The sequence below is a fragment of the Lodderomyces elongisporus genome, chromosome 1, assembly GCF_030384665.1.
Source record: "Lodderomyces elongisporus chromosome 1, complete sequence".
In the NCBI taxonomy this organism is placed as follows: Eukaryota; Fungi; Ascomycota; class Pichiomycetes; order Serinales; family Debaryomycetaceae; genus Lodderomyces; species Lodderomyces elongisporus.
Window position 1 is genome coordinate 1985340 of NC_083673.1, and position 21633 is coordinate 2006972.

At 36.3% G+C, this 21633-nt stretch overlaps 11 protein-coding genes across 11 annotated transcripts; 4 read left to right on the forward strand and 7 right to left on the reverse strand. All coding sequences in view use genetic code 12, as the record gives it.

The window, feature by feature from the left end:
* Nucleotides 1-465: 465 nt before the first annotated feature.
* Nucleotides 466-1659, reverse strand: ZRT2 (low-affinity Zn(2+) transporter zrt2; the record flags this gene model as incomplete). The annotated part of the gene is made up of 1 exon (XM_001528168.1): nucleotides 466-1659. One exon carries the CDS (start codon nucleotides 1657-1659, stop codon nucleotides 466-468), a length of 1194 nt encoding a protein of 397 aa, XP_001528218.2.
* Nucleotides 1660-3970: 2311 nt separating this feature from the next.
* On the reverse strand, nucleotides 3971-5836 carry PVL30_000711 (uncharacterized protein; the record flags this gene model as incomplete). Its single annotated transcript, XM_001528170.2, has 1 exon — nucleotides 3971-5836. The coding sequence occupies one exon, from the start codon at nucleotides 5834-5836 to the stop codon at nucleotides 3971-3973; it is 1866 nt and encodes a 621-aa protein (XP_001528220.2).
* A 271-nt stretch (nucleotides 5837-6107) lies between these two features.
* PVL30_000712 (uncharacterized protein) lies at nucleotides 6108-7313 on the forward strand (the record flags this gene model as incomplete). The annotated part of the gene is made up of 1 exon (XM_061119181.1): nucleotides 6108-7313. One exon carries the CDS (start codon nucleotides 6108-6110, stop codon nucleotides 7311-7313), a length of 1206 nt encoding a protein of 401 aa, XP_060975164.1.
* A 164-nt stretch (nucleotides 7314-7477) lies between these two features.
* On the reverse strand, nucleotides 7478-7966 carry PVL30_000713 (uncharacterized protein; the record flags this gene model as incomplete). The annotated part of the gene is made up of 1 exon (XM_001528171.2): nucleotides 7478-7966. One exon carries the CDS (start codon nucleotides 7964-7966, stop codon nucleotides 7478-7480), a length of 489 nt encoding a protein of 162 aa, XP_001528221.1.
* Nucleotides 7967-8527: 561 nt separating this feature from the next.
* Nucleotides 8528-9391, forward strand: AIM36 (Altered inheritance of mitochondria protein 36, mitochondrial; the record flags this gene model as incomplete). Its single annotated transcript, XM_001528172.2, has 1 exon — nucleotides 8528-9391. One exon carries the CDS (start codon nucleotides 8528-8530, stop codon nucleotides 9389-9391), a length of 864 nt encoding a protein of 287 aa, XP_001528222.2.
* Nucleotides 9392-9693: 302 nt separating this feature from the next.
* Nucleotides 9694-10500, reverse strand: pnk1 (DNA kinase/phosphatase Pnk1; the record flags this gene model as incomplete). The annotated part of the gene is made up of 1 exon (XM_001528173.2): nucleotides 9694-10500. The coding sequence occupies one exon, from the start codon at nucleotides 10498-10500 to the stop codon at nucleotides 9694-9696; it is 807 nt and encodes a 268-aa protein (XP_001528223.2).
* Nucleotides 10501-10824: 324 nt separating this feature from the next.
* On the forward strand, nucleotides 10825-11592 carry SNU23 (U4/U6.U5 snRNP associated protein; the record flags this gene model as incomplete). Its single annotated transcript, XM_001528174.2, has 1 exon — nucleotides 10825-11592. One exon carries the CDS (start codon nucleotides 10825-10827, stop codon nucleotides 11590-11592), a length of 768 nt encoding a protein of 255 aa, XP_001528224.2.
* A 758-nt stretch (nucleotides 11593-12350) lies between these two features.
* PVL30_000717 (uncharacterized protein) lies at nucleotides 12351-13097 on the forward strand (the record flags this gene model as incomplete). The annotated part of the gene is made up of 1 exon (XM_001528175.1): nucleotides 12351-13097. One exon carries the CDS (start codon nucleotides 12351-12353, stop codon nucleotides 13095-13097), a length of 747 nt encoding a protein of 248 aa, XP_001528225.1.
* Nucleotides 13098-13357: 260 nt separating this feature from the next.
* On the reverse strand, nucleotides 13358-13936 carry CPR3 (peptidylprolyl isomerase C; the record flags this gene model as incomplete). The annotated part of the gene is made up of 1 exon (XM_001528176.1): nucleotides 13358-13936. One exon carries the CDS (start codon nucleotides 13934-13936, stop codon nucleotides 13358-13360), a length of 579 nt encoding a protein of 192 aa, XP_001528226.1.
* Nucleotides 13937-14411: 475 nt separating this feature from the next.
* ENT3 (Epsin-3, clathrin recruitment and traffic between the Golgi and endosome) lies at nucleotides 14412-15952 on the reverse strand (the record flags this gene model as incomplete). The annotated part of the gene is made up of 2 exons (XM_061119182.1): nucleotides 14412-15754; nucleotides 15877-15952. 2 exons carry the CDS (start codon nucleotides 15950-15952, stop codon nucleotides 14412-14414), a joined length of 1419 nt encoding a protein of 472 aa, XP_060975165.1.
* Nucleotides 15953-16807: 855 nt separating this feature from the next.
* SAC3 (actin cytoskeleton and mitosis protein) lies at nucleotides 16808-21184 on the reverse strand (the record flags this gene model as incomplete). Its single annotated transcript, XM_001528178.2, has 1 exon — nucleotides 16808-21184. One exon carries the CDS (start codon nucleotides 21182-21184, stop codon nucleotides 16808-16810), a length of 4377 nt encoding a protein of 1458 aa, XP_001528228.2.
* Nucleotides 21185-21633: the final 449 nt, after the last annotated feature.

Consider the following 21633-nt stretch of genomic DNA (forward strand, 5'->3'; position numbering starts at 1 on the left):
ATATTTGGTTAAATTTTTTTCTATATATAATATAACCTAATACGTTATTGTGAATATCAGTCAATTTAACATTTGACCGATAGTGTACTTGCTCTCCAATAAGCTTTTATTTGATTAGTTTTTTTTTTCTTTTTTTTCTTTTTTTGATTCAGAACAATTAGTTCCAACGAATTGGGGATCTTCCAAATGTAATAATTTATAATCGTTTTTACAGGTTAACCGTGGCTATTTAAAACGATTTCTTTTAATTTTTCAATATGGCATAGCACTTTTTGTTTAAACACATTGGGTACAAAAGAATGGGTATTACACAAGGATACATGCACACACATAGATATATAAATCTAATCATATCAAAGTATAAAGTCTATAAATGGAATTATGAAGTAAAAATAAATTGCGGTGGGAAGCAGATGCCCTAATAGATGGCAGTTCAGATAACATCTTCAGGAGTAAGTGATGTCTTTAAGCCCACTTACCCAACAATGCCATAAGTCCGGCACCCCAGCACATTATGAAATAAGCAATGAGCATTCTCTTGAACCCCAGAGGTCCCTTGAATTCTCCACTGTATAGGAATTCATGGGCCATTAACTCAACGATACCTGTATAGACCAATATTCCTGCCGAGATCGAATCAAATACACCATTTGTAATTAATGATCTTCTCGATCCAGGTGGATATGAATGTCTTACTCCCAAACCTATAGCAATAGCAATTGGGGTGCATAGAGTATATGCTATTGCCAATAGATAAGGAGTCCATCTTCTTTTGCCCCAGTTTGTTGTGGCGATTCTTGTACCTAAACCTAAACCTTCAAACATTTGATGGAATACAAGAACAATGTACAATGACTTAAACTCATCACCCGCTACTGCGAGCGATAAACCAATAAACACAGAGTGAAAGATGACACCAAATTCCAAGACAAACACATTGAGCAATTGTCCATAGTATTGTTCCTTGCTTTGATCGTTTACTGGAGTACCCATTAATTCTGGATCCTGATGCTCATGAGCATGTTGGAAGTGTTTTGGGTATGGGTTTGTTTCTGATTTAGCATGCTTTCTTTCGGCAGCGTCATATTCGTCTCCTTCTTCTTCTACATCATCTTCTTCCTCGTCGCTTTGTGAAAGCTTTTTTTCGGCGACATCTTTTTTCACATATAATGCTTCGTCACCGAAATGAGAATGTGTGTGTCCACCATATCCACCCTCCTGTCCTTCTTCTTGGTCGGTAGATAAGGAGGCTATTTTTCTATCAATCATTTGGTACGCAACCAACTCAAAAAAGAAAAGGACAAACAAGGTCATTAGACAAATACCAAACGCCCACGGATACTCGGTAATCACTCCTGTGAGACATTCATCGCCCAAAGCGTCGGAAGCCGGTTCCAATAAATGAATGAAGGCAGTAGCAACAATAACACCTGATCCAAAGTACTTTGCACCGAAAAAGCACCATGGAGGAAGCCTTATAAACGAATATTTCGAAGATAAAATAGGAAACAAGGTTCCAATTGCCGAGGTGGCCATGATGACAAAAATGGATGAAATGCGTGCTCCAAAGTCCTTACCATCATAGTCGTTTGTAGTTGGACATTCATCTCTTTTGTTGAGATATTCAAAAAGATTGGATAAATTGCTATATTGGGTCATTGTTCAAAGATATTCTTTTTTTTTTTTTTCCTTTTTTTTTGGAATTTTCGTTTTCGTCGTTTTCTCCTTCTCTTCTTGTTCTCTTCTGTTTCCGTCTATCTAACGATATCGCTGTTGTTGCTTATTAGATCTCGTGTATGAATTTGAATAAAGTATGCACAAAAAAAAGTGGCCGAGATAGAATATGTTATAAGCTTTTCTGTTCTTCACTTGGCAAGTTCTGAAGTTTTTGGGAATCTTCTTTTCTATTTTTGTTTTTGGTTGAAAGTTGAAAAAAAATAAAAAGAAGACAAAGAAAAAAATACAAATTATTTTGTTTTGTATGCCAAGACTAGGAACCAAAGACCCTTTTTATATTTGTATATCGACAAACGAGTTAGTCAAACTGGGTAGGATTTATAGTTATGGTAATGATGTAGATGCTAATAGGGTGGGAATTTTGCACTTCAACTTTGGTTAAATTATTTTGGTTAGTTAAATTAATTTAGTTAAATTAATTGGTTAAATCAATTTATTCACAATCCTCTTCTTTTTCCTTTGTTTCTTTCTAATTTTTTTTTTTTTTGGATATATATACACAACTATAGTGGTTATGATGCAATGTATACTGATTCAATCAATATGAAGGAAATACAACGAAGTCCAAAGAGCCTGGTATAACTTTCTTAGACACTTCAAAGTCAAAATTTTTTTCTTTTTTTTTTGCCTGTTCGTTTCTTCCTTTTTTTTTTTTTCAAATTAAGGAATAGAAAGCACAAATGGTTTGAATTATATTAAAGCTCGATGGCTGAAAAGCAAAAGCAAAAGCAAAAGCACAAGCTAAAAAGCTAAAAAGTAAAAGAAGCCAAAAAAAAAATTGGAGAAGTGGGAAGTGGGAAATGGGAAAAGATTTGGTTGAATGGGAACAATAGACCTGGCAAAAATTAAAAAAAAAAACACACAGACAGACAGACATCCAAGTACCTTGTTGGTTATCCATCAAACCATTCAAAAGTCCAAAATCATTTTTTGTTTTTTTTTTGTCTTTTTTCTTAGTAGGAAGATTACGTAATCATTCAAGTATTGGATTTTTTTTTCTTTTTTTCATGAATTAAAAAAAAATTAAAATACAATAAAGTCACGTGATACGCTATTGAATTGTGTGTAAGAAAAAAAACATCAATTTAAACAAACAATGAAATTTTATAGAGCCTATTCATCTATACCGAACTTGCACTTCATATTAGCTAATGAAACCAAAGAAAGAGGTAACCATAACCATAATCGTGACCATTGTATTCCACTCGCTTGTCTATTGAACGGCAAAATCGCTCTGTTGTTTGTTTGTTTCTTTCTTTTTTTCTTTCTTTTCTTTTGAGGGATGGGGATAAGGCGAAGGAAAAGAGGAATGAAGAAGATTGGGGGGGGGGGGGGGCGGTTTGATTAAGTTTGCCGTAAGGTCATTATGAGCCTATTGATTATGAAAAGTAGAATCAATGGAACTATTAATAAAAGTGTCAAAGCCGATAATATATTTTTACATTGTAAAATACCAATATGTGTACACCCCATTGAAGATGTTAGAAAAGGAGAAAAAAAAAAAAAAATTAGAATGAATGAAACTAAATGTTTTAAACCAAAAACTCTCTAGACTATTTTAATTTCTCTAAATTAATTGTAGACAAACCTGGTGAGTTCTCCACTACGGGATGCTTTCTAAGCTTGTGCTCAGTTATTGAAAACGTGTGGATTTTGATAGGTTTTTCCATTGATGCAAATACGTATTGTTTGAAAAAGTAAAGTATAGCTTTTTGCTTTGTTCAAATTAACACCATCAGCACTGAAGTTTTCGTAGCCGTTCCACTTTATTTTTTTCGCAGTGTCTTTGTCATTTATTTCACCTTACATTGTCACATACCTTGGTGGTTACATTTCCGGCATTGTTGCAACACGTGCATTATCAATAAAACCTTTTACGAAAAAAGTAGCAGAGCAAATATTTGGAACTAAACATTGCAAAGGATCACCATCATCACACGACCTTATTTTTGAGTAGAGAATGTTAGTTAGACACTAAACCTTGATAACTACTACAGTTTTATCAAATACAAATAGCCACGGCAAAATGGAAATTTTTTTTAAAAAAAAAACCTAAAAGAAAACTAAAAATACCAAAAAACAAAAAACATCACATCTCATAACTGTCATAGAATCATTAATAATAACAAACTCCAAAATCTAATGCCTGTTCACGATGGGCTTCAATTCTCTATTCCTTTTGTATTACAACTCTTTTTCTTCTTCTTTTTCTTCGTTCCGTATCTTTGAATGGCTAAAATTTGCTCCAGCGCCAACCAACAGATGTTGATCTCGCAAATACCCACATAATTATAGACATGGTACTTAGCCCACCTTCAAACAACACAAATGCACTATAATTACTTTTCGAGCCATTGCCTATTATCAATGAGGCAAAATACATTCCCAATAATGTCAACCACCCAAGAAAAAAGTAAATGTTACCATACACTTTCCCAAATTGTTCCAGAGAACAAATCTGTCCCGCACATGCTGGGATGAGTGCAAGCACAGCCGACGTCGAGATACCAAAAAATATACCAAACACATAAAGTAAGGTCACATGCTGTGCTGGATACCACAATGCAAATATAAAAATTGTAGTAAGGATCGAAGTCACAATCATCACATTGAACCTGCCATACTTATCAGCAATCATACCAGACAAAAGTCTCGATGGTATGCCACATACATTAATGATAGTTAACAACAAGTAGGAAGACCTTTCATCAACATCATGCACCAATGCATAGGATCCCAAGTATGTTAATGTGGTCATCGAAACAACTTCCGCGAGAAAAACAGCAAGCGTGAGTAAAATAAACCTCTTTGCTTTCCATATCGATACATCCAAAGTCTCCTTAAAGAAATGACCAACTTTGCTCCATACAGGTTCTTGAGCATCTTTATCTCCACCCTTTGTCTTCTTCCGCTCGTTTTGTTCCCCTGATTCTAATTCTACTACATCTCCCCCGTGCTCTTCCTCTCCTTCTTCTCCTTCCTCTCCTTCTTCCTCTTCTACTTGATCAGCTACTATTCCTTCACGATCTACATCTTCTGTTGTGTTTCTCAATGCAGACAAACTTCCCATTTCGAAATCACCCCCTCGCCCATCCATTCCACCCTCTTCTTCTGCCTGTACTCCCTCTTGCCCCATCATACCTCTTCTTTCCTTCACCAAACAGATTGAAACAAGCATACAGCCAAAACAAATACACGCCAATACTCTTATGGCATTTTTGAATCCAATTTTGTCATACAACTGTTGCAACATTATAGAAAAGCAACTTGCACCTAATAATCCACCAATTGTAGCAATCAGAGATGCCAAAGCCCTCTTTTTCAAAAACCAATGACTCAATACTCCTATAAGCGGACTCATAGCTAAAGATGTACCCAATGCAGTCAATATGGCAAAACTTAATATAAACTGATACAACTCCTGGCATTCAGCAGTACAAAATAATCCGGCACACATCAATATTGTTCCTGCTATCAAGGGCTTCCTCGCTCCATATCGGTCGAATACTTCACCAAAAAAAACTCCTCCAAGGTACATTACACATAGATGAAGAGAAAAAACCCAACCTATATCTGCTTTGGAAACACCTCGAAGTTGATTGGTAGAAACGTACGACTCAATGGCACCCAAGGAATTGGGAATTCCAAAATCAGCAATGAGCCCCATAAACGAACCAAACAACACTAAGTTGGCTTGCTTACCGCCGTCAGGTATCGTATTTGGATTAAGTTCACTTCCGTACATTGCTGAAGTAGTGGTGTCCTCTACTGCACGATGAGAAAAATGTCCAGTACTTTGACGACGACGGCGGAGTTCAGTGTTTTGATTATTCTGGGATGCTATCCCGTATGTCTCGCTGGTCAAAGGATTGTCGACATTTTCACTTTTAACTTCATTAACGTTATCTTGACCGTCATCAACTTCATACTGTGCCACTGATATATCTATATCGTCACCTTCTCTTTTGATGTTTTGTAATTCAACTAGTTCATTATTCCTATGATGATGACTCGTACCGTGATTGCTTCTGTCCGATGAAGAATGGATGTCTTGCAGTGGGCCATCCAGAACGACATTGGCAAATGATGAAGATTTCATTACCAATCTTTTTCCTATATTTGTGGTCTTTCATTGATGGAGATCTTTCTTTTTTATTTTATTTTATTTTAATTTTAATTTATTTTATTTTATTTTAATTTTAATTTAATTTTTTTTATTTTTTTATTCTAATTTTATTTTTTTGGCCGTCACACCCTTATTTTTGTGTTCAATAGTTTGGTGTACCCAACAAGTTGGTTTTAAGAGTGTCAAAAACTAAGACTGTCTCTACTATTGCACTCCCATCCACCACCAGTGCCCCATAATTGCAATGTCAGATAAGGAAGAACAGGCTAGAGATCTTTCAGCAGATAATGAAGAGTTGACAAAAGAGCAGAGACTTGAAGCTGCAAGAAAAAAATTTGAAGAGATGAAAAAGAAAAAGAAGAAGGAGAAGAAGAAGAAAGCTAAGAAAGGAGAAGAAACCAATGACGCAGGAGAAGCGGGAGAAACAGAAGCCGTAGTTACAGGAGATGAGATTCTTAGTGGGGATCAGCTGGAGACAAAAGAAAACACACCAATTGAGTCTTCAACTACCACGACAGTAACCGGTTTAGATACAAAACCCGAAAATGTCCTGGACAACCAGGAAGAATCTTCTTTACTCCAAGAAGAGATAAAGAAGGAGAAGGAGAAGGAGAAGGAGAAGGAAGAGAAGAAGGAAGAGAAGAAGGAAGAAAAGACGGAAGAGGAAAAGGAAGAAAAGACGGAAGAGGTGAAGAAAGAGGAAAAGGAAGAAAAGACGGAAGAGGTGAAGGAAGAGGAAAAGAATGAGGTTGTTGTGCTGGAAGAATCAGTCAAGGACACAGACAGCGATAAAAAAACAGGATCAGAAATCAAGGGCTTGGAACAAAACAAGGAAAATCAAACTCACCCAGATGTGATTAAAGCAGAAAAGATCAAGAATGAGATCATTAACTCAACAATACACGAATCCCCACAAAATGATTCTAACACTGAAGTTCACGAATCGAAAGCTATTAAAGAAACATTGTCCCTGAAAAAATCTAGAGAGGAGCCCAAAATTCCTGAGAGTGAGATTGTAAAGGATTTGAAAAAGACAGTTGAAGATCAAAAGAAATTAATACTTTCCTTGAAAGATGAAATTAAACATCTCAAGTTGAATAAAATGGAGCTAAACGATAAAATTAGTGATTTAGAAATTGAAAATGAGCAATTGAAAGCTTCTGTAAAGTCAGCAAGAGCCAACGCCATTAACCCCACCAATTCTACATCCACAACAAACACTTCCTTTGAACAATCGCAACCACATCCTAGCGCTGAAAACTCAGTCTATAGTGGAACTATCAAGACTGCCACACAAACATTTACCACCAATGATTATGCTTCAACTTCTCAACAGAGTCTCAGCAAGTTCCCTTCCACTGAAGATTTTAGAGAGAAATTAATGGTTTGGAAAGGCTGGCAAGTTGATATGAGGGATTGGAGCAACCACACAACGCAAATAGTACTATAATTTATGTTTCATCAGTTACAAATCATAGTTGAAAAAGTAGAAGAAGAAGAAGAAGAAGAAGACAAAACAAAAAACAAACTCAATCTAGTCTGATAATATTTACAGGACTATATGGGTAAAAACTCTTTGTTAGACGTTAATGCTTCGATTTATGCCTCTCTGCTCTACCTTATGCGGAACAATGCCTTCCCACCCAATCCTTTCTTTGCGGCATCTTTCAACTCGTATAATTGACCTTCATTTTCAATAAATAAACACTCTGCTGGTTGGATTGGATCCACTCTCCTCACCTTGACACCAGCAGCCAAGTTCCTTACGTCTTCAGCACTCAACTCAACTTTTTTGCTTGGCACCGAGACCATCTTCATCTGATTTATCACAGACTGGTTTTGTCTATATTTAAGATCAATCCATATCCTCCTAGAACTGATATTTTCATGTGTAACTTCTGTTTCCACCTGATCAGGCCCAAAAGTGGACCCTCTTTGAATACCGGAGATAAACCCTTGGTTATATAATTGTAATGCTGCTTGCAAGTTGGTTCTATTGTAAGGAACAGCTGTCTTGGCTAGCGCATTGTTGAGACAGTTCTTTATGTGTGCACAAAAGTGTGATAGAGTGATCAATGAAGATGTTTTTGTAGCAACAGTCATATTGAAAAAGCGATGGGATAAGTAGCAGAAAGTACAGAATGTAATTAAAGGGTTGATGTTAGATGAAATATATATATATATATATATATGTGAGTGGGTGGGTATGTGTGACTTTTGCTATGGTTTTGATAAGTACTCTTGTCGCAGGAGACAGATTTACTAATACCTTTCCTTTTCTTTTCCTTTTTTTTTTTCCCTCTCTATTGGCGAAGAACTACTTGAAACAAAAAAAAAAAATTGAGGTTTTTTTAAAGACTTTACGTCTTGTGAGGAGGTACATCTAAAATTCAGAAGAGAATGGAAAAAAAAAACAAAAACAAAGAGGACACAAGAAGAGAAGAAAATACACTGTTAAAGTAAAAAAAAGGTGAGAGCATAAATTCTTAGGACAAGGATTTCAAATACCACAGAACCAATGGTATACAACATATTTTACAAACAATCAAAACTAGTTTAATCTTTCAGAAAATAAAAAATCAAAAAAGAAAAAAACGAAGCTAAATCTATTACAGTTCCATATAAAACAAATTGAAAGAGTCCAAATTTAAATTTGAATAGAATATGTTTAGATTTCAACGGATTGGTCAACAGCTAGTTAGGCGTGAGACCTTTTTGCATTCTCCTCGTGCTAAATTGGTTCAGCCTTATTTATTCAATAGTCAGCGCCAGTATGTTATTGTGCATAAAGATTTACAAAAAGCGAAAAAGGAGCCACGTATCAGGTACATCTTATACATGATTGCCTTATCTTGGGCTGCTATATTTTTTGTTTCCAGTAAAGTAGACAAAAAGAAACCTATGCAGTCTATGACCGAACGTGAATTCCAAGAGTACGAGAAGCAAACAGGTATAAAGAGAAGACACAAATTGATTCACTCCGATCAAAACTCAAAGTATAAATTTTACGTGATTCCTTACATTTATAACAATGAGCAAATTGAGAAGATTGAACAATCTTTGGCCAAGTCAGATCCAAACAGGAAAAATGTTGTTATTGACCCTGCGAAATTAGTACTCGAAGAGAAGGGAGACGAAGGAGCCAAGTATTCTGCTTTACTAAATGACTTGGATGCAATGAAAAAGCCATACCCTCCGGGGTTGATTACCGCAATCATAAAGCAACACATAAACTTGCTCATTAATACGAGAGAAGGTACCTTTGATACAAACTACATTATCAAGAATTATCCTCAAACTACGGGAGAAGCTATCAAGTTTGAAAATGACATTGGTGATATCTCAAAGTGTTTGATTATGCATTACGACATGCTAAACGAGTTGCCTCAGCAATTACCAGAAGAAAAGGTTAGAAACATTCGAAACGTCGAGGGGTATTTCGACTCTGTAAATAAAGCGCAAACAATGGTTTCCAAGTTTGACATCATGGATGAGAAATTCGAGGAGATTATACTTGAAGACCTTTAAGCAGGACCATATCTGAAAATAATCAAGATATCCAACATTTGGGTATCCAAACTTGTTTATCCGAAAATTGTACATAATAATATTTAACGAGTAATGTATATAAATAAAGAATGATGAATTGCGTCTTCATTTCTGCTGCCAAATAATAATCAAAATAATAATAATAATAAACAACAACAACAACAACAACAACAACAACAAGAAGAAAACAAGAAAACAAGAAAAGAAGTAAACCTGAAAATGTTTTAGATACCGCTTAAGTTTAAAAACTTCTCACAATTTGTACTCTATTGTCATGGTTTCTAAGTAGAACAAACAAAAAACTCTTCAGGGGTTTTAAATTCTAAACCAGCGTTTTTTGCAAAATTTAAATCGCTATCCAGGAAATCCTCGAGTCTCCCAGCTGCATCTCCAATGAAAAAACTATTCTGCAAGTCAATGGTTTTGCCATCCATAGCTAAATCGTTTTCAAAAGCCTTCCACATTCCAATTTCGGGCTTTCTTGTCGATTTGTGCTGTTCATCACTGGAAGTTGGTGTCTTTGCGGGCTTTTTTGGAGATGCAAAAACATACAACTCGCTTACTTGATACTGTTTCTTTAAGTCATCTTGAATAAGCCCCAACTTCAATTTGAAATTGTTATATGATTTAGCTGGACCATTGACAACAACTGCACCTTGATTGGTAAAGACTGCAATTATATAGCCATCTTTATATAGTGATGCCAATTTTTCAGGAACCAAAGTTGAAGAGTTTCCCCACCATTTCCAATCTTGAGGCCCCTTGGAGTATTTTGCACCTGATTTCGTAGTAATTAATGTTCCATCTAGATCAAATGCAGCCACTTTAACTCTCAGGATTGAGCTTGTGCGATTTGCAGGCACATTTTTGATAAGGTGGGTGCCAACTGTTTTCCAACGACTCTCAAAATTTGGGCATGCTATACTTGCATTCAATGCATTCAATATATTCTTCGGCAGTGCTGCTGTCGTAGATAACAGTTTAACAAAATCTCCATTTCTGTTATCCTTTTTGCTTTCGCAGGAATGTTTCTCCATGCCCCTATCTTTTGGTTTTGAAATCAAACCTACAATATCTTTGTTTCCCATTTAAATCTTGCTTTAATTTATTTGTTCCAGGTAATCCTGTTCACATGATTACTATCCAACCAGAAAAAAAAAACATATAAAAATTAAAAGAAAAATCAATTATGTAAAGTTGCAAGTTTAATAATATACTTGATGTTGCGCGTAGCATTGTGGTTTTAAAATAAGCCTCGGAAAACTATACAAAGCTTCGTAGACCACACAATGTTGCAATTTACCAAAAAAAAAATATATAAAAAAAACGGAGAAAAAACAACAACAACAACAACAACAACAAAACAAACAACTTAGCTTAAACCCATTTCGACACCAACATATCACTAAGACATGAACGGCCAAGAAAAAACTACAATTGATCAATACGGAAGAAAGAAGTGGAACATCGAACTTTACGCACAAGAGGCTCGAGATAAGAAGCGCAAACGGGGTAACGATGATGACGAGGTAGAATTTAAATTGCGTGATGATTCATCTCAAGCTTATGTCAAACACAGAGACGAGTTGCTCAAGACATCTTTGAATGCCGTGAAGACGTACAACTTAATCAATCCAGACAAAGCAGAGTTATCGGTGTTTGGGTCAAGGAAACGATTTGGATTCTTTTGTCCAATTTGTGACCTCTCCTTTCGGGATAACTTGGCATTGATCGATCATTTTAACTCACCGCAGCATGCTAGTAAAGTGATACTGAAGCAGGCAGGGGAAAATAATAATACAATTGGAGATGAAAATGGCGATGGAGAAAGTGCTATTCTGAAGCTGCATCAAGAAATGCTTGATAGCGGAGTACGACGAGCTACATTAAACGAAGTGGTAGCGACCATGGAGAAGTTGATACAGCAGAGTGTTGTTGCAAAGTCAAAAGATGTACCAAATAAAGCCCCATTTGCCGAAAGAGTCAAACGAAGAAGGGAGTTTGAAGAGAAGAAAAGGCTAAGGCTTTCAGAAAAGAGGATACTTCGAAAGCATCAACGAAGAGAAAGGCTACAAAGGGAAGAAGAGCTTGCTCGTGTAAATTGTAGCACTACCGCTGATACTGAGATGAATCAGATGATGGGGTTTTCGACGTTTGGAAGTACGAAAAGACAGCCATGATGGGATAACAAGTATGTAAAGTAGTTTTTTTTTATTTTTATTTTTTTTTGATAAATTGGTGTTCATTATATGTCTTGCTTTCTTTTTCTTCTTCTTCTACTTCTTCTACTTCTTCTGCTTCTTCTGCTTCTTCATCATTTTTTTTATTTTTTTATTTTTTCATTTTGTATTCTTTTAATACATCTGTACAATCAAAGCTCTTGTAACGTGCGCGCAAAAAAACAAAAGCAAGTGCTCTCTTTACTTCTTTCTCTCAATACATTCGTGTGTATTGGGTAGGGTAGTGTTCACTTAACCAATAAAATTTCATCGAAAATAAGACAAAATGTATTCCATTCGTGAAAGTTGGAGCACAACTTTTATATATATATATATATATATACACACACATACATATATATACATCAATATTTCAGCGTAGACCTTTGAGGCACACAACTAACAAAACTTTGATTACAAAGATTAGATTCAAAGGTTTTGTTAATTTGAAATCTTAAAGTCGATACAGCTTCCATCTTTTCACATTTCATACCCTTCCATCACCAAGGCCACTACCGCTAATTTTAGTAGTAGTAGTAGTAGTAGTAGTAGCAGCAGCAGCATCAGCAGTGGCAGCATTAGCAGTAATAGTAACATCAGGACCACCATTACTACCATCACCACAAGCACCACCACCGCCACCACAAGCACCAAGAACGACAACAGTAACAGTAGCATTCTTTGCAGCTGTCTTTAATATCCATCTTCATTGTCGCATCATGAAATTCACATTTAAATTACCACTTGCAAATTTCTTCAAGTACAAGCCAGGCAAATTCAACTACAGCTTAGAACAACAAATTCGTCAAAAGTTGGACTCATTGCCTTCAGTGACAAGGATCTATGCCAACCCAGATGGAACACCACGTGTGCCCTCAGATGAGGAGTTCAAGACAATAGCTGAGTTGCAAAACATGTACTATAAAAGAAACCACTCCGAGTGGAACTTCATTTTACCAGGTATTCCAAAAGACCAATTGAAATTGTTTGAAGACAACTCACAGGACTTGGCACATTTTCAATTTGTCACCAAGGATGCAGGAAAGATTATTGATAAGATTCCATACAAGGATGAACAGACAGGAGCATTGAAATGGAAGATTATTAGAGAAACACCAAAGGCTGAGGGTTGGGAGATTCCTTACTTTTACATTGTTTTACCTATTTTTGCATATGTGCTTTATGTCAAATACACCCAGCAAACAAAGGCTAGAGAAGTTGATGGTCCAGAATGGGCAGAGAAGGAATTGAGATTGAGAGCTATGGAAGAGTTCTTCCACGGAGATACTGAAAAGGCTAAAGAATTCTTGAGCAATAAGGATAAATCAGAAAGAGAAATCAGGGACAGAGACGATTTGGTCATTGCAAGAATCTTGGCTGGAGATTATGACAAATTGGCCCAATTGAAGAAGAAGCAACCTCAAGACTTGATCAAAGTCAACGAGGATCCAATTTTCAAGTATTGAGTTAAACGAATTATATGTGTGTAGATAATGAGGCTTTTGAATACACATGGTAAAGAATAGAAAAGAAGAAGAATGGTAAAAGACAAGCAAGAACAAACAAATGTACAAATCGAACCAAAAAAAGCAAACCAAAAAAAAAAAGAAAGAAAAAAAAAGGAAAGAAATAATCGAATTTCATATCATTATTTATTCAATCAGATTAAACACCAAAGGAAGCTAACTAAATTTTTGTTTTCTTTCTTGGAATTTAATTTGTTACTCTATTTACTCTCATCTTCGACACCAGATTCTTCAATAACAATTCTGGCAGTGGTGGCACCACTTTGAGTACCATAGCTCTCAATTTTTTTAACAACGTCGTATCCTTCAATAACTTCACCAAAAACAACATGAGCACCATCTAACCAAGGAGTAGAGACGGTGGTGATAAAGAATTGCGATCCATTGGTGTTTGGTCCAGCATTGGCCATGGACAACAAACCTGGTCTATCGTGCTTCTTTGTAAAGTTCTCGTCGGCGAATTTCTTACCGTAAATTGGAGAGTAACCACCATATCCCTTTCCGGTTTCGAAATCACCACCTTGCAACATGAATTGAGGGATAACTCTGTGAAAGATAGAGCCAGCATATCCGACACCTTTTTCACCAGTTGCCAAGACCTTGAAGTTCTCTGCAGTCTTGGGGACAACATCATCGTAAAGTTCGAATTTAATTGGTGGTTGGACTTCGCCATCAATCGATGTTTTGAAGAAAACTTTGGTTCCCAAAACTCTTGGTGTGGTGGCAAAAGTCCTTGTAGAGACAGGAGTTACCAATTTGATTAATGGAGTTCTGAACATTGTTGATGGATATGATAAAATCAATATGGTATTTTTTTTTTAAAAAAACAAAGCAGGTCGATTGCTTGTAGGATTAATTTTTTACCACAAGGATTAATCAAATATGCTCTTTTTACGGGGTGTGTGCGCCATGATATTTTCTTGTAGTTCTCTAATTTTCTTCATTTTTCCATTTTTCCATTTTTCCATTTTTTTCTCTCTCTGTTCATTCGGAACCGGATTTAAATGCCGCGAATACCCTGAAACATAAACGCTTCTCTCCGCCTCCCCCCTTCACAAGCACGTTGTTGATTGGGAAAATGTACATATTTGCTACAAGATGAATAAAAATTTCAACTTTTTTCTTTTTTTTTTTTTTTTTTTTCCTCAACAAAAACAATATTTGAAATAGTCTATTTAAAGTACAGAGAGATGCATGATTATTTAGTTCATCCATAACGAAGAGTTGAAAGGTTCAATAAGGTCATTGTCCTATTTAAAAGCTGAGCAAATCTATTTCTCCTCCACCTCCGTTTGAGTTGCTACTATAATTATTACCATCGTTGCTGCTCTCCCGTGCTGAGCTGTTGCTTGCCCCAAAAAAATCATCATCTAAATTGTCATTGCCTTTTGAAGTACTTTGAGACAAAGATTGAGCATTTCTTGTTGCTGGTTTTTTATTCAGAGTTTTTGGGTCACTCGATTTTGACTTTGCCGATACGAACAAGGAGGAAAAAGCATCATTATTTCCACTTGTTTTAGCAGGTCCAGTAGAAATTGATGATGATGACGCGAAAGTGTTTGTTGGGGTCGAGACTGAACTTGATGTAAAGACTTGAGTAGATTGAGTAAATGAGGGTTGTTGCGTCTGTTGCGGTCTGTATAAACTGGACAAATTGTTCGACAAGGTCGCTGGTTTCTGTGGTTGTGATGGAGCAGCTTGAAAATCGTCAAAGTCGTCATCATCGTCGTTATCATCATCGTCGTCCTGCTCCTCATTACCATTATCTCTGTTTTTAATCTCCTGTTTTTGTGCTTTATTATTTGCTGTTGGTGCATCGTCAAAAGCTAGCAAGTCACCAAGTAAATCATTTTGAGGCTCTTTTGGTTGTGGTTTGGATTTCGCAGCCTTCGCAGCTCTAGCATTGACTCTTGAGGCCCCAGTAGTTGCTTTTGCAGCTGCTGCACGTGGCGTCGGTTGAACATCATACTCTTCGAATTGATCACCCCCAGTAACACCATTATTGTAGGCAGACGCTGGATCGTCGTATCTTTCTCCATAGACACCACCATCTCCGTAAACCCTGCTCAGAAATTCCTCGTCATCAACATCATTAAAACTTGAAGAACTGCCGCCAAATGCAGTGCCTCTTGAAGGAGCTCCGCCAAAAGCAGCTGAAGATACACCGCCAAATTTTTTGGCATTTGCTCTTGCTTTTTTACGCTCTGCCCTAATTTGTGCATCGTCGTTCAACAAAGCCACCAAATTTTTTGTTCTATTCCGGACATTAATTCCTTGATCTCTGCCCTTTGAATCAATATAATGGAAAGATTTCAACATTTGAATCAAGGAAATGTTGGATCTAACGTCGTCAATAAGTCGTTCACTTCCATTCTTAATCAAATAGTCCAAAAGTTGCAAGGACTTGTACACCTGTCTCCACTCATTAGCAGCCTTCTCTGTGAATCTACGGAAAATAAACGCAACAATCTCTTCTCTTTCCCTATAATTGTAGGTTGCAGAAGCAATCTGTGCCATCAAAGTAGTTGGTGCACCCCATGGCTCATTATTGGTAGCTTCACGGACTTTCGACTCAATCTCAGTTAAATTCATAGCAACTAAATAAAAGAGGGCGAGGATTGACTGTTAGTATTCATTCATTTAGTTTCTTTTCTTCCATTGAAAATTTTAAAATTGGACAAACTTGTCTCGTATAGATAACAGAATAATTGTTACATACCATTTTGTGCCTTCCGAACATAAGCTTTGACTTCATACAAGTTCAAATTTTTCGCAGCGTCCTTTAAAAGATCCATATTTTGAATTCAATAATAACAAATTTATCTTTATTCTTTTCTTTTTGTTTCTTTTTTCCTAATTAGAGTCTTTGGATGTATATATATATATATATGTGACTGTAGTTAATATATATATCAATATTTAGTGATCAGATAAGGATGTCTGGATATTATTATTACTATTATTGTTGTTGTGTGTTGTGTGTTGTGTGTTGTGTGTTGTGTGTTGTGTGTTGTTAGTGGTAGTAATAATGGTGGTGCTGTCGATGTATGTATATTCCAAATATGTGGTCTTATATAAATTAATTTATCGAAGAAGAAGTATGGCAATAAAGTGATTCAAAACAATAGTTCAAACACTAGCACTAATTTGATTTTGTTCGCTGTTTTTGAAATCTTGGATATTTGTAATGTAATATTTGTGAAATAATATAACATATATTTCTAGTGGAGGAATTTCTCTCAAAAATTCAAATTTCCCGCACGCACTCGGCAACACAGCGATTATTCACAAAAGTTCACCAGTTCGCTCTTTGTTCTTAACCACCACGGCAACTACTATTATGACGACTACTACAAGCACCACCAATTATGTTCGATAAATAGAAGTAAAACTTCTCGAAACAAAATAAAATAAGTGATTTTTGCGGTTTATGTATAAAAATTTTTTTTTCAAGAATTTACAAATAAAAGTAAGAAAAAAAAAAACAACAACAACGAATTTAAAGATGGTTTTTTTTTTTTAAAAAAGAAATACTACACTAGCATCCCAATGCCGATTAATGAAATTGTATTAAGATATCTACTAAATGACCCTAAACTAAAGCCGGGTATAGCAACAAGTCCGACAACTTTGAAATTAAATTTTTCTCTTTATTTACTGGCACCTTGTGACAAAGAGGATTTCTGGTACTTATTTTTCACATTGAAAATAAGTGCTCGCAATTTCTCCACTCTTTCATTGACGGATGTAGTTGAAACATCGGCTTCTGTAAATGACTCTGTTTCACCTTGATTACTAAGAAGAAATGGTTTATTGCTTTTAAAGTTTTCAGAAGCATCGTTGATGTTACTGTAATCATCTTTTCGTGGCGAACTAACAGGTGTGCTTTCTTCAACTACACCTCTTCCAAAGCCATTTAGATCGGAATTGTTAGCTGCTGCAAAATGCGAAGTATTGATAAAGGTTGAGTTAACGCTCGATGCACTCATACCGGTGCGGTTTGCCCTTTGAGCTAATATCGAAGCATACGTTCTTGATGCTATTGAGCCTGTATTCATATTACGTTTTGCACTAACTTTTCTATTCAAAGTGGAAACCCCAAGGGGAGGTTGGCTTTCAAACTTTTTTAAATAATTAGCTTTCTTAAGAAGTTTTTTCTCCATTCGTTGTATAGATCTTTCTTCCAACTTTGGCAAAGTGTCCCCGACTTTGTTGACTTTGTTGACTTCGTTGGCTTCGTTGGCTTCCTCGGTTTTCCTTACATTTTTGAGCTGCCGTATTTCTGATACACGTCTATAGCCTTTGGTAGTCAAAGCCCCATTGAAATTCTGTGCAATTTTGTAAACTGCTTGGTTTAAAATATCACCAATATGATCTGCACTAGACATGTTGCAAAGAACCACGTCTACAACGTTTTCAAGAGCCAAAATCTGTTCCAACTTCAACTCAACAGAGACCTTCTCGTTACTAATATTTGAGTGACTAGCATCCCAAAACAAAATAACAATATGTGTTTTAAAAGTGCTGTACCGATCAGTCCACATACAAATGTTTCGCAATACCTTACAATCTCTAGCCAACTTTTGCTCAATAGTGATATCAGAAGTACTCAACAAGCCAAATTCAAATACAATAAATGAACAATTATTGAAAAATGCCTTTGTAAGTAACTCCTTCCTAGGTATGCTGGTGACTTCCATGTCAATAGAATCGGTACTGATTCGATTTTCATAAACGGATTTTTCTATATCAGCTTTTAACGAAAATTTCGAGTGCAACCATTTTGAATATGCATTACTCCAATCTTCAACAACCAACAAAAACTTTAATGTCAAATCTTCGTCTTCAATTTTTAGATCGGCATTTTTAGAACATAATTCACAAAAATGTTTCAAATCCAATGGTTTCCAAAGTTTCTTAATTTCTTTTTTTCTTTCACCAACACTATAGTTCATTTTCATTGGGTCCTTCATGTGCCGTTTCAAAGTTGGAGCTTCATCATCAATATTAGAATTTTTTGATAAAGTTCTCTTTGTCACCCGGAATGACACTGCGCGCAATTCATCATTCTTTAACTTCTTCTTGTGGTACTCTTCCATTCTTCTCTCTGCACTACACGCAAGCAAATGTAATACATGTTTTTTTGTCAACGAATTGCAAAATTGGTCAGCCAAACATTCCTGAGACTGATTGTATATGATTTCACTCATAAATGCATCGAAAAGTTGAGAACCGAGTGATTTGATCATATTCACACGCTGAGTTTTGGCATTGTAGTCCTGAAAAATATTTGGTAATAAATTCCGCAATTCGTTATCAATGCAATCTGTGACAATTTTTTGCAATGTCGCCTCAACCGCTTTCGAATACAACGGTGAATCAGAAAGTATTTTCCTTGTGGTTTTGGCTAAAGGCAAATGAGATTGTGGTTTGGTCTGCGTTAAAGATGATGGTGGTTGTGTGAGTGATGAACCACTAGTAAAAGAGCCAAATTCCACCATTTTCTCACGTGTAATTTCTTCTTTCATTGTGTCTTGTGCAGGTGGTAAGGCAATTTCACTTGACGTAGGTAAAGGCTTTGCAAAAGATGAGGCATCTGGTTTTGAAGAGGAGTATTTTTGATGGCCCGAAACAGTTTGAGGCAGCCCAATCGTAGAATTATTTATAGACAAGGATTTTGGGACTCTCGATCGAGATTGGTTTTCACCAAAAGAAAATAAATTCAGTTTATTGGTAGTCGTAGAAGGTGTAGGGAATTTAAAATTAGGCGCTACTGGAGCTGCTGGAGCTGTTGGGGCTGTTGGGGCTGTTGAAGCTGTTGGAAACCGTGGAGTAGTCGTTGGAACTGTTGGAAACCGTTGAGTAGTCGTTGGCATAGCGTCAGAACTCACAGTATTGTTGAATTGAATGTTATTATTAAATTTCAAGCCATGACCAGAACTAGATAGTGGCTGAAATGTTGACGATAACGGCTTTTGCGATTGAAAATCAGGCGTTTCTGTAACAATAGTCTGCATTGTATTCGGTACTTTGAAAGGTTGATTGGATGGAGAGGTGAAGCTGAATGAGGTAAATGAAGTCGATGGAAAAGTTTCGGTGCCAGTTTGGTTTCCCACTTGTGCACCTACTTTGATATCATATGGTGTACCTACTGTAGTATTGGTTGAGGGTATTAGTTGACCCAAATATTTATGATTTAGTACAGGTTGCGGCAAGAAATGGTCCGCTTTCAAATTAAATGACCCGTTCGAAATGCCCTCATTTATAAATTGTTTGAGACTTTGACCTCTAATCTTGTTATCAATTTGCGGTGAATATATTGGAGGATGTCTAGGTTTATCGTGAAATGAGTTAAGTTTATACTTATTTTTCAACTTCTCTTGATTAAACAAATCCACCAAATTTTCATTGTTCTCCTGGATTATATCAATTTCATAATACTTTAAAAACAGTAATAATTTCTCTTGATTAGCAAATCCCAAATCTTCTTGTAACCTCGATAACGAGTAACCTTTGCTTTTTGAGTGAAAACTTCTTGACATGGCTTTCAAAGCATAAAACCGTATCTCGCTAAATTGTGTTTCCAAAAGACAAGCAATCAATAATGGAGTCTCGTCGCTGTACACCTTGCGAAAAAATTCCACATAAAAGTCTAATGCACCAACTATGTTTTTGACCCCTCTTTCCACGATATTATTCTGTGAAGCCAATTTTTTCAATTCTAAAGCTAATTGTACGCGATTATCATTGAATATTCTACTAGGTAAATTCTGAACTTGTCTTTCCAAATCTGGATCGCGTATATGACTTAGCAAATGGTATGCTCGAAACTCAGCTTCGTTAGGACAACTCCCGCCGTTGTTTCGAACATCTTGATAAATTTCCATCAATGTTTGAAGTGCTTTGTTAAATTGTTCAAGCTCCTGTTGTTGCGAATATTCAACATCACTACCAGCCATGATGTGTAACGAGAGCAAATGGATTCTCACAATTTTTTCGTTACATTCAACTGCTTCTGGCCCAAAACTGTTTTGGTATGTGAAATCTTGTCTGATAGACCTGGTTCGATCCCATAAGAAAGAGTGTGCCTCAGGTAATTTGTCAACAACCTCTTCAACTAAGTAATTCAAAGTGCTCCTCAAGATATGCGGAGGCCTAACATCGGAAGGAAGCGGAGGTGGCTGGCCCGCAGCTGGTCGTGAAAAAGCCTTGACCGCTTTCTCTTTTGAAATCTTATTTGTGTAAGGGTCTTTTTCAAGCGCTTTAACATTATTCTCCAACTGACGTCGCACTCTTTCAAATACGGGACACATATCAAGACAAGATCCTTGAAACGCAATTGCATCATCTAAACTCTTGGCAATATTCTCTCCGTCAACAAGACCCAATTTCTCCATTTCCTTTCTCTCAACTTCTCTTAGTTTTTGAAATTCTTCATAAAGACCCTGGTAATCCTTTCCTCCATTGGACGCCTCCATCTGATCCATCCTCATTTGGTTCTGTCTATCCCATTCATTTTGTTCGAAAGGAGCAGTAACCAAATATTTTGGTTGTGTAAGAAAGTATCTTGGTATTGGACGTGCCCGCGTTTGTAGATTTGTTTGATCTTGATTTCGACTCTTGAACCCCAATGCCCCAGGACTAGGAAATAAGGGGCCAGTTGCTTGGATTTCTTGCAGAGAAAATATTTGAACTTGATCAGGCTTTTGTTTTTTGATAATTTTCTTGCGAGATTCTATTTTATCGTCATAATTATCATTATCGTAATTCTTTATTTCCTCTTCTTCGCCCTCTTTGTCATCTTTCTTTCCTGTCCCCAACCGTTTCAGTATATTTTTGGACTTTGAAAATGTTTTTGTCGGAGATGATTGCCTAGTATTGAATGTTTTTCCATTGACTGTCGTGTTATTGCTATTATTCGGTCGAATTTTATGATCATTATTGTTGAATTGGGGATTAAGAGAATTTGGTTTGTTAGGTTTGTTAGGTTTGGTATGTCCTCCTCTCCTTTCTGATTGGGAATACATCTAACCAACGTGCTTTTGTTTGTTGTTTCAACTGATGGACTACCTGATGTTAACAATACAGCTGCATTAGTGTTACAGAATGTATGTAGTTTATGTGATAACCGAGATGTAAATATAAGCGATGATTACAAAAATTTTGGAAACCATTTTGGTTTCAACACTCGAGCCGTAAAGTTTTTTGAGGTACAAAAATGCACTTGCAATTTTGCGTTTTATCTCAAACAGTGTCCAGAAAACAACAATTTCTGAAATTAATTTCAAACACACACACACACACACACACACACACACAAACATGCACACATATGCATCATTGTCAATTGGCCTGGCCAAGCTAGAGTGTAAGAGATACTAAGTCAAAATCATAGATAAAAAGGGGCGACCGGAACCCAACCAGAGACGAATTGAGGTGTAGAGAAGTGAGAAAGTTACTAAGTAAGCAAGATAGA